Genomic DNA, 11,036 nt, shown 5'->3' with positions numbered 1-11,036 from the left:
GAAAGAGTGATGTACGGAAATTCTAGTCGTAATTTCTTTTGCGAGTCTCGTAACCAACATTTTCACGCAACAGCTGCACGCAATATCGCATTGTTTGACGATTTTATTTTTCCCTCATTTTTCTTTCTACCCGCCCATTATCTCTGTGTCTCCCATCTTCCTCTCTATCTCTCTCTCTCTTGCTGTATCTCGCTCGCTTTATCTACCTTTATCCACCCAATTCATCCTTCCTTCTTCCTTTTAACGATCCCCATCCTCCTCGTGTACACACAACCACGCCCAGACCAGCTTTTATCCAGCACGCGGTAAATGGCGATTTTATAATTCATGGAGCATCGTGTTTCATCCGGTCTATCGGCCATGCCGCGGTGCGTCGACAAAATGGCCGCTCTAACGCACGGGCCAGCAGCCCGTTGCCACTTCGTTAGGATAACCGATCGACCGTGGTTTATTTCGCGCCGATGTTTCACAAATCGAGCTTTACGCGCGACCTTCGCCACGCGTCAAGGATGCTTTGTTACTCATCCACATCCACATTTGCGCGTAAAAGTGGCACGTGGAGGGTTATGCAGGAAGAACGGGTTAGTCCAATGAAACACTTCATTCCGTTTCTCCTCAGCATCTAAATTGCTCAGATTGCAAACCGCTTCTTTATTTTTCTCTGCAGTTAATTTACAATTAATTTCGTGCTGTGTTAATCTGGTTCCAAATGAAGATCATTCTGGGTCTTAATTAGAACCGACGGAACACGATGTTGTACTAAAAATTTTCTCCTTAAACCTAACCATCGAAGTATTTCATTAAACAAATTGCCGGAGTGCATTAACACTTCAGGCTCACTATTCACAGTCTCCACGACCCAACTCTCACCTCATCATCGAACCTCACCCCATACATCTTCCTATTGAAAACCGTATCAAGCACTCGCTGCTCTGTTCTACGTAACTCGAGCACAAATAGTGAGCAAAGAGGGATGAAAAGGGGTAAACATGGAATAGCGCACAGAACGAGCGGCTGCAGGCGTTAACGCTGTGAAAACTTGGAAAATGACGGAGTAAGTAGGATATACAGGTGTACGATGGCGCACAGGAGCGATGGGTTCGATTACGGCTCGACACGGGAACAACCCCGTCGTCGTTGCCTCGAATCTGGCTTAACCGCTCCCGGATAAATGCAACGACCTTGATAACGATCGGGATTATTCGACTGACCGAACGCGTTGCAGGGGCAGCTGCAGAGGTAGCTGGCCGTATCAGGAACTAACGCGTAATTTCCTGTCAGTCCAACGTGGTCGCGTTAGCAAAAAAGGAATAAGAATTAAATTGAAGGGGAATAAAAGATGATACACGAGGTACGAGAATATGATATAACAGTATAATATAATATAACATAAATATATAATAATATATAATAACAGCAATATGAAGAACAGTGTCGTGACGTTTTTCGTGTTTTGGTATCCGCAGATATCATATCGCAGGGGTATGCTATATCGTATGAGAGTCGACCATATGTCAGACGTGAAGCGCATACGTTCGCGGCGATGCAAGAATCGTCGCGTGAAAGAGCCTTAAATGTTTCCCGCGATGGTGAATTAACCAGGGTAGAGTTTGCGAGCTCTGTGTGACTTTCCTGGTAACGATGTGCAAAAGACGGCTATTGTGAGAGTCGACCATATGTCAGACGTGAAGCGCATACGTTCGCGGCGATGCAAGAATCGTCGCGTGAAAGAGCCTTAAATGTTTCCCGCGATGGTGAATTAACCAGGGTAGAGTTTGCGAGCTCTGTGTGACTTTCCTGGTAACGATGTGCAAAAAACGGCTATGGTGTTGAGCAGGGCAAAAGGTGAGGGAGGGGAAAAGAATGAAACGCGTGACCTTTTATTTCCTTAGAAAAAGCTGGCGCGAGCAACGTAGCTGAAACGGGGAACATCCCGTATCCTGGAGGAAATTCCAAGGCCGATGGAAATTATCGTTGCCCGCCGCTGTGCCGGAAGTCATGCGCGAATATTCCGCGAGAAGCGTTTAGCAAGTCGTTGCAGGAAATTTTCATCCTACCTCCTGGAATTTTATAATGGATGTACACGGTCTTAGACTGTCTGTCGACTATATCGCTTTCAGTCGGCTCCGACGTCGCGGGTGGTATCGTCTAGGTGATTTTTCGTGGAATTAGTAGACCAGCAGGGCGATGCTTATTCATTCCTTATCGGTAAAGGGTTGAAGAGATATTCTTTTACCTTGATTTATGCTTCCACGTAATGGTGAATGATCGAAGATGACCCAATGGAGATTTCGAGATGATGCGAGAACACAAGTATAGAAAGTAATAGAGAAAGGAGAGACCGTTGGATATATAGAGGTAAAGACTCGGTTAAAAAATTCTTGGCAATTTAAAAAATTTGTTGGATCATAGAGTCATCATTATTTTCACTTACGAACACTGTATCGTAGCTTTCAACAGGGCTAATTTACAAGCGCACGATATCACGACTAACCATACCTTACACGAGTGAAGCACATAGAAATTCTGAGACTCCATAAAGATCCTATCACGAATCCTACGACCTAAGTAAGTAGCTCCTATAAATCTTGTAGCCCAGTACCTACCTCGTAGACTCGCAAATTGTCCGCAGGGTCTAGATTTATAATAGTGCTCAGTCTCCGATTAATTCCTGTATTTCGTTATACCAAAAACTGACCTCTAACTAAATATACAATAATATTCAGTTTCTGCAATGACATTGCCACCAGGGCTGAGATCTAGGTAGCCATGAAAGCATTTCTCTAACCCAATGAGGAGCCTCGTAGATCAGTTTAACTTGTGAATGTGACAAGACCTAGATTTTCGAATAATCTCAATTCTCATGGCTATTTCTACATTCCATATGAACTACGTAAAAGCTTTTAATAAAACATAAGAACTTTAAGCTTTCAAAGATGTCACTGCCGCCAATCCGAAGAGCTAAGTAACTATTAGATCATTTACCTAAACTTAAAACAACACTTTTCTAGTTCACTATCCTAATATCCATGTCCCGGTTCATACATTTCATCTAAAGTATCACAAACGTGAACTGCCAAATGAAATATGTCAAAATCATGTACTGGCGCGGAGATTCTATCACCTAACACCTAATTAGCTACTGAAGTATAATGCACGTGGTTAATTTAGATTGTCACAAGACCTAACTTTCAATCAAACGCGCGAAGAGTCCCCTTCTCATCGGTTCCAAGATCTAAGTAGCTCCTGAAGCATTTCCCAATCCATCATTCTAATTCCTATGCCATAATATACGTGAGCAATTTGAAATGTCGCAAAACCTCATTTCCAGTGAAATAGGCAAAAATCGTGAGAATTCAAGAAGATCCCATCACTGGTTTTGAGACTTAAACACCCTCTGCCGCGTTTTGCAAGCCCAAAGCTGAGCCCCACAGACAAGTACCTTGCTGGCGAACGCAACAGGGTCTGGAGTTTAAATAATCTTCATTCCCAGGCTGACGCTCAAGTCGTGTTCGTTCACGACAAGAAAATATCAAGAGTTCCCGGGTTAATGTTGCGAGCGAAGTATGTGACACGATAAAGGATCGCGCGCGCTCGTCCTCCGTGGTGCCCGACTATTGACTCCTGATATTCACCCTCTTTTCCGCCTCGTAAACACGCCGCTCGGCCGCGAAAAAATAGCTCCCGAGAATGAACTGCGCGCGCGGAAGTGACGCGTGAAAAGGGTGTGTCATTTACGAATTTATTTTATCGAGAGGGTGTGAACGGACGCCGGGGGTGCCATCGCGGTGAATGCCGGCATGACTAGCGACTGTCTGGCAATCTATTTCGCGGCCTGTACTTCGAACGCGTGTTTCCTTTCTTATTGCTACGCCTGGGTGTCTGGTGAAACTTTTTCGCAGAACACCGAGATGGCGCGCGATCTGTAATGGCGCGTGGGGTTTGTTGTTGATGGATAGTGTTTAACACATATTTTCTTCGTGTATCAAGTGGGATAAGACGACTAGTGAGCATTGTATCGTATTTTGTTAGCGTGCACGAATTTTGGACGCAGGTAAATTTTTCCAGAAATTTTTCCAGAAGTTTTTCGACAGTGAAGAGGGAATATTCTAGATGAGAAGCAGTGTCCTTAATACCTAACGGGGTGATTAGTTAAATTAGTTTTCGAAATTACGAAAATTTTATAAAATCTAAAATATTTATTAACGGAGTGGAAACTTCTTAATGGGGTGCATTGCTTGTACAGTAATATGTCATATTTATCTGATGCACATTTAATGTCATGTATAAATAATTTAAAGGTCTCAGAAAATATTCGAAATTTTCTTAAATTATAATTAAATATTAAAAGACGTACTAGAAGGTTATTCATGATGCTGATGTATTTAGTACTATTTCCATGTGCATCAAGTATCAAATTCTGATGAATAGATTCTCCAAAAATGCTGAACATTTCATAAGATTGTGATGCCAGAAGCGAAATTAAACTGCAGTACAAAGAAAGCATAGGAAACCAAAATTTCGCGAATAATATATTGCAAAATCGTCAATTAAATTATCGCAGTATATGATTTATTCCCTATAATATTCATGCTGTATCTTTGTATATTTAAACCCGAGGAAATTCTAAATTCAAAATCAACTGGAATATAATCACGTTGAAAGAATGGTATAATTCATTCTAATTTAAAAAAGCACACGTATGTATGTGTGTGCGTCCTATTTTATCCGCGCTGCGACGACACGTGATGGTTACTAAATCTCCGGACTCGGAAAATTCCGTGACCTCATAAATAATGTGTCGGAATGAATGTTTATTGTCGTACGTGAAGGGATCATTTTAAATTTGATCGTATTTGGAGCAGCCTGAAATATGTTTTGCATATTTACGTTTCAGATGGCACCTGATGTTACGAGCGAAACGGGGTGGCCTCGTATATCGCGGGGATCTTTACATACGCGCGTGGCAGCTGCAAAGTGAATCCCGTCGTCAGGCGCATCAGCATCAAGGAAATATTTGCCTGTCGGTAAGTAACATTTTCTCTGTACTTTAATAATTTTAACAATCAAGTATATCGAACAATTACAGGTGGATCGAGTTTTTCAATATTGGTTACTCGCAATTAGATAATAGATAATTTCTGCCTTGCAATTTTAATAATTTCAGTAGTGAAATATCGTGTAAAATGGGTTATTTAAAAAATTCAGGGCTTAGCATCTGCCAGGAATTATTTTCTTAGTACTGCGATATCTTTAGTGGTCAATTATGTGCAACAATTAAACGTAAATTGAGAGAATTCTAGAATTTGGTGTTCTCAATTAGGCGGTGTTTAATTATTTGTGTAATTTCTTCATACAAATGGTTTCAGTGGTCAAATATCCTGTAAAATAGAATACTTGAAAATTTAGGATTGAGCACCTGACAGGGCTTTTCTTCTTAGTATTGAGATCATTTTCATGGTCAACTGTGTATGAGAATGATTATGTAAATAGGAGGTATTAAAATTCGGTGTCCCCAGTTGATCAGGAATTTCCTATTATTATTTTAATAATTTCTGTGGTTAAATATGGTGGGAAATCAAATGTTTTGAAATTCGATACCGTCTATCAGTCGGTAATCTGTTATTATTGTTTAAATAATTCCGATGATTAAATATCGTGGAAAATCGACTGTTTTAAAATTGAATATTGTTTATGCATCGGAAACTTTTTATCATTATTTCAATTGCTTCGATAATTAAATGTATCGTATAGAACCAAGTTTCGAAGAATTATACGCAAATAGGTCACCCAGAAAACGAGCACCATCGATCAGTTCTTACGTATTTAAACGATATATAAAATTGAGCATTTTAAAAATGAATTTCATTTATCATTTATGTACATAGAGACATTGGAAAATATTTTAGTTTGCTTCGAGATATACGTCTTTAACACACGCTTTACTCTAATTGTACTGAGACCAAAAATAATACGAAAGTATCGTACAAATGGAGGGGATTAAAAATGTTATCAAGAATTTAGAAGAAAATATGGAACACACAGAAAATAATGGCCCCATTCTTATAATACTATAGAACATAAACAAGTTTTACGATGCTTATACTGCCCATTGGTATTGACCAGGCTTCTTCTCTTTAATATCTCATTTATTTAGCAAATTGCAAAAAATTTTTTTGTTCAAATCAAATACTTTCGGACCATCCATTTTTCTACCTGTCTATCCCAGAACACTCCAAATATCTCACTGAAATACGTCAAGAGCCTCACAATCCCAACTTCGATACAATCACCATAAACTAACCGATCATACAATAATCAAGAAATCGAGAAATAAATCCATCATCCCCCCTTTCTAGTTCTACATTTTTATCAGGATTTTTTAACGAGCCACATATAACACCACCCAACACTCTCGTCTAATGCTACACCCATAAAACAGGCTACCATAACTCGTACATAAACCTCTGCCGCGGTCTGGCCAAGAAAATTAATGAAACCGCCATTACAGACTACATACGTATCGCGACAATGCCTCGCTGCAACCATAGTTACTCACTGCTCGCAATCCTGCGCAGCTGATATCGAAACTCTCGATAATAAAATTCATTAGCCCCCCGCCGTTTTCTCGATGTTCAATTCGGTTCTGCCGTCATGAACGACGCGATCGAGAAAGGCTACACAATATTAATACTTCAATTAAGTTTCCAGACCGCTCGACGTTCATGCTACTTTATGACCCCTTCTGCTTTGATCCCCACGTTTTAATATTTCCACCGTTCTTTCGGCGACGTTAGCTTCATTTCACGTTCGAGTGCAAGTACCAGCGACCCGCCGCGGGGAAACGCCGCGATAAAAGTAATTGAACAAATTAGCCCTGTGGAGAAGAAAGAAGGGTGAAAGACGGAGAGACAGAGAGACGGATACCGCGAGCCGGACCGCGCTTCCGTCCCGCTCTTAAACTCTTTCGCAGATTAATTGAGATTCCTCGGTCACGTCGTATCGCCATAATTCTAATTAAATAGATTCGGGCTTCCACTGCCTTCCTTTCGTACTCGGTTCGTATAGCCGCACCCTCGCACCCATCCGCGACACCCATCGCTCGGGCACAATTCGTTCCGGTCGTTAACGATTCAACTCGTGGAAACTCGCCTGTTCCACCCGACCGATGGCTTTTACTGTATAATTTCTCCCTTTTCTTCTTTCCCTTCCTCTTCCCTTTCTTCCTTCGTTCAATTGCTTCCTATCGATTTCGATATGTGATATTTATCTTCGTGATTTGTCGAGACAGAGGAAAAGAACAGTCCTTGGAACGCGTTTGCAATTTGTTCTTCGCGTTTGTATTCGTGGGAAGTTGTAAGGCTTGGAATGGTTTGCGGTTAGTTTTGCAAAACGGTAAAAAGGATGGAGAAATAATTACAGCGTTATATGCCCCTCTGTATATCGGACAATTTTCGTCCCAAACATTCTTCCGTGGGATATATAGTTTATGAAGGAATTCAAATGGTATAGTTGCACGAGACTCATCCTGGATACTGACACAAGCGACGACGCCGGGCCCATTGGTTCCCAAGTTTAGATGTTAGCGCTTGTGTCTGAACTACGAACTACCATCGGGGTATAGCAACAGAAGATTTAGAAATAATAATGATTTCTCTTCAGACACTGCGATTCGAATTCCCCAAACCTAACCTAACCTAACCTAACCAAACCTAACCTCAGGATGGCCCACAGTCCGTGTATCAAAACATTCTGCTTACCACCCGAAGCCAATTAAAACCAGTTGGACTTCCATGCACGTCGTAAATCTCGAAATAATCACCACCCTATGCCAGTCAAGGTCCAGTCCCTAACCTTACCTAACCTGACCCTAGACTCGCGACCAGCGAGAGATTTCCACCTAACCGCACGACGAAAAGTCAGAGGCGTCGATCCGCACGTAGGTTGATTAGTCACGGTCGATGGAGCTGGTTGTAGTCCCCTCGACGCGTGTTCCGGCGCGTGTACGCTCGGCGAGGCGGTAAACGTCAGGACTCCCCTTCAAACATGTCGAATTGTCTGTTGCAGGAGGGCGGCTGTTCGACACCGCGTGTCGCCAGCGTGTCAGTGCAGCTCGAGCAGGACAGCAACAAGTCGGAACAGCTGGAGCGGGCGCCACGTTGCAACGTACGTACCTGTAGACAGTCGAGAAAAGGCAAGGCACGCGTGACCGCTTCTGCACTGTTGGTCCAGAATCTTCTGGAGACGCTCTAGCTCGCGGGACTGCTCGACTAACTCTCCGCCCCTCCCTTTGCTTCTCATTCTCTCGGCTCCAACGAGAGCTGGACGAGTTCGTTTCCCGTCTGTTGCTCGTGGTCCTGACACCACCGAGTCGAACGTTCGTTGGCACACTTCGCTATTTCCTGCGAATCCTGGTCCTTCACGATGCGAACAAAAGGGACAGAGGCGGAAAAGGTGGATATAAATCGAGAGTGCCGTTGTTTCCGCGTCTTTTCACGTGATACGCGGCTCGGTTTCGTTGCCATTGACGAACAGTCGCGAGCTGGAGAGAGATTCGAGGACTTCAGATGGCGCTGCGTTTCGAACAATTCGCGGTATTGAAAGATACCCTGCTGTGTGTATCGAAGGTGTCATGGAGGATCGAATGGCTGCGTTTCCTCGAGAAAGGACCAAGCGAGCTGTATATACGACGACCGGTTCTCCCACGTTCATGGTGCACCTCGAGGCGGCACGAGCGAAGAAGGCAGACCTAACCTCGTCGGACGAGGTTATGGTGTAACGTGCGATAGACGTTTCGCGCCAGTTGGTCGGATGATGGATCGGCGTTGGTAATATAGTTACTACTATCGGTAACGTCGACGTGTTTCTAATAAATTTTCGCTGTACTTGGAGTGTTGCTTTCGACGTTCTCAGAGTTACAGTGTTCGCCACGGCGCTACCAGCCCGTTGTCGCGTCTCTTGATGTTTCCGATGCCTCGCGATCGAGAGAAATCCCGCGTCATCTATAATGCCTCGAAATGTGAAGGAATAATATTCGATCGTTCGGGACGAGGCGAGTTTAACGAGAGTCGATTCGGAAACTTAACCTAACCTAAACTAACCTACCGCCCCTAATGATCGGTTTTCTTGTTTTCTTTTCGGGAACTACGTGCATCGGGTATCGTATCGACGTTCGTGACACGTCGGGAAAGAATTGTCGGGACATCGTGCAGATCGACAGCGAATACCGAGCGATCGGATCTACGCTTGCCATCTGCTGAAGCATCGCTTCGAAGAGTATTTTTCTTTCTCTACTTCGTTCCTACGAGACAGAAGCGTGTCTTCGCGATGGAAAACGTGGACAGTCCTCTTGTTGACTACAACGAACACTCGGTGAGGTCCCCGCCGCGAGATGACGCTGCGAGCGTTGAACGAGAGGGCGCCACTGTCGGTCTCGAGCTTACTTTTCCACGCGAGTTTCGCGATATCGGTCAAGGAACGAACGAACGTGTAGCTGGATCGGTGTAGTCGTTTTCCTTGGGTCGTTCCTCTGCGCCGGGCACGTAGTTCTCAGCACGTATGTAATTACACGGTGCCAATATTTAGCGTTTAATTAAACGTATCGGCGTTTATGGCCGTTTGGTATGGCTTTTGTAAGAAAATCAATCTAACGAAATGTAATTTGACGAAAGCAGAGAGTAGGAAGGATAATAATGATATATATCATTCTTCGATGAGCTTTGTTCGGCAACGTTTCGAACGTTCGGGTAAAGCACGAGTCTTCTGATGTCAGGATTCCATTGTACACAAAGGTGCAGCTGTAAGATTTTATTATGCAATCGAGAGAAATTAGACACGATGTCCTTACTTATTATTCGGTAAATTTTGCATTCGAATAAGAAAAATTAAATGCCAGAAAAGTGTGTTACATTTGAGAATTGCGATGTTCGTCTTTGCAACGTTATGTTCATTTTATCAAAGAATATTGAATCCTTCCAACAGTTACAGTAGTCGTTGCAGCGAAATTGTCGGGCAATTGTTTTTAATTTCGGTCACCGGGGAACGCTATCAAATTTAATATTAAGGGATGAAGAGATTTCAGATGGCACGTTTCCCCCTTTTCGAAAATTAAAGCCATATTTGCTCCTATCTTTTGCACCTGCGAAATCGTGCTCTTCTAAAGTATGCAATTTAAAAGTATCGAGAAATTCCAAGGGGACTATCATGCTGAAATCCTCCGAAAAATGTAACTGCTCTTATATAATACCTTCAAATATGTAAATTCCCTATAAAGTAGAACTTAATGCGTTATTTAATTTCGTTAACTTAATTTAAATTAATTTTTAATCCTCCCACAGTGATTATCATCGCAGTGACTACAAGAACTATACGCATTTACATATTTTCATTCTTCTACAAATATTTACCACGTTATTACTAATTTCACTTAGTTTATTATAAAATTTTATTATGGTTCTATATTTTTTTTATTTGCTCGTTACAAATGTACCAGAAATAAGTTTTACGGTATATTTAAATGCACTTAACAAGCCAGTAATCCCAGCTTTAATTGAATGGGAAAAATAACGCGAGAGAGCATTGAAAGCCAGAAGCATCTGAGAAACGTCGCTGACCCAGATGAAACCAGGTCGCCAAACGTGCATCCAATCGTTCGAAGTTTCATTTAAAATCAACCTATGAATCGCACGGCCGTTGAATCAAAACGAAAGGGAAACTAGCTCGGCGTCCTGCAGCGAGATGAACCAATCGATCGTGGACCATGTCCCTCCATCCGGTAAATGAACGAGTCGCGCATTGCCCTTACACTGTTGGAAAGGACAGCAACGGGGCATACTTCGATTAAAAGCAAGTTCGATCCCGAGTTCTTCTGTCTATCCTTCGATCTGAGGGATCGTCCGAGATACTGATTCAAACGAGGCCGAAAGTAACGCAGAACGTTCCTTCGCCCTCTGTTTTTCTTCAATTGCCACCTTCTATCCGCCCCTGCCATCGCAAATCGTCGCTTTAAACGAACGCCGTCGTCGAAACGTTGCCAA

At 42.7% G+C, this 11,036-nt stretch overlaps 1 protein-coding gene across 1 annotated transcript in view; it reads left to right on the top strand.

Annotated features, from left to right (window-relative positions):
• Positions 1-8,706, top strand: part of LOC108547175 (transmembrane and TPR repeat-containing protein 1) — a 310,690-nt gene extending 301,984 nt beyond the window's left edge. The window contains exons 14-15 of the mRNA XM_017899583.1: positions 4,898-5,027; positions 8,068-8,706. Of these exons, the coding sequence (XP_017755072.1) occupies positions 4,898-5,027; positions 8,068-8,253 (316 nt within the window). The 3' untranslated portion in view covers positions 8,254-8,706. The remainder of the gene's footprint in view (positions 1-4,897; positions 5,028-8,067) is intronic.
• The last annotated feature ends 2,330 nt before the right edge of the window (positions 8,707-11,036 follow it).

This window comes from Eufriesea mexicana, unplaced genomic scaffold (genome assembly GCF_001483705.2).
Source record: "Eufriesea mexicana isolate 0111107269 unplaced genomic scaffold, ASM148370v2 scaffold474474840, whole genome shotgun sequence".
Lineage (NCBI taxonomy): Eukaryota > Metazoa > Arthropoda > Insecta > Hymenoptera > Apidae > Eufriesea > Eufriesea mexicana.
This window is presented reverse-complemented; position numbering and strand designations above follow the sequence as displayed.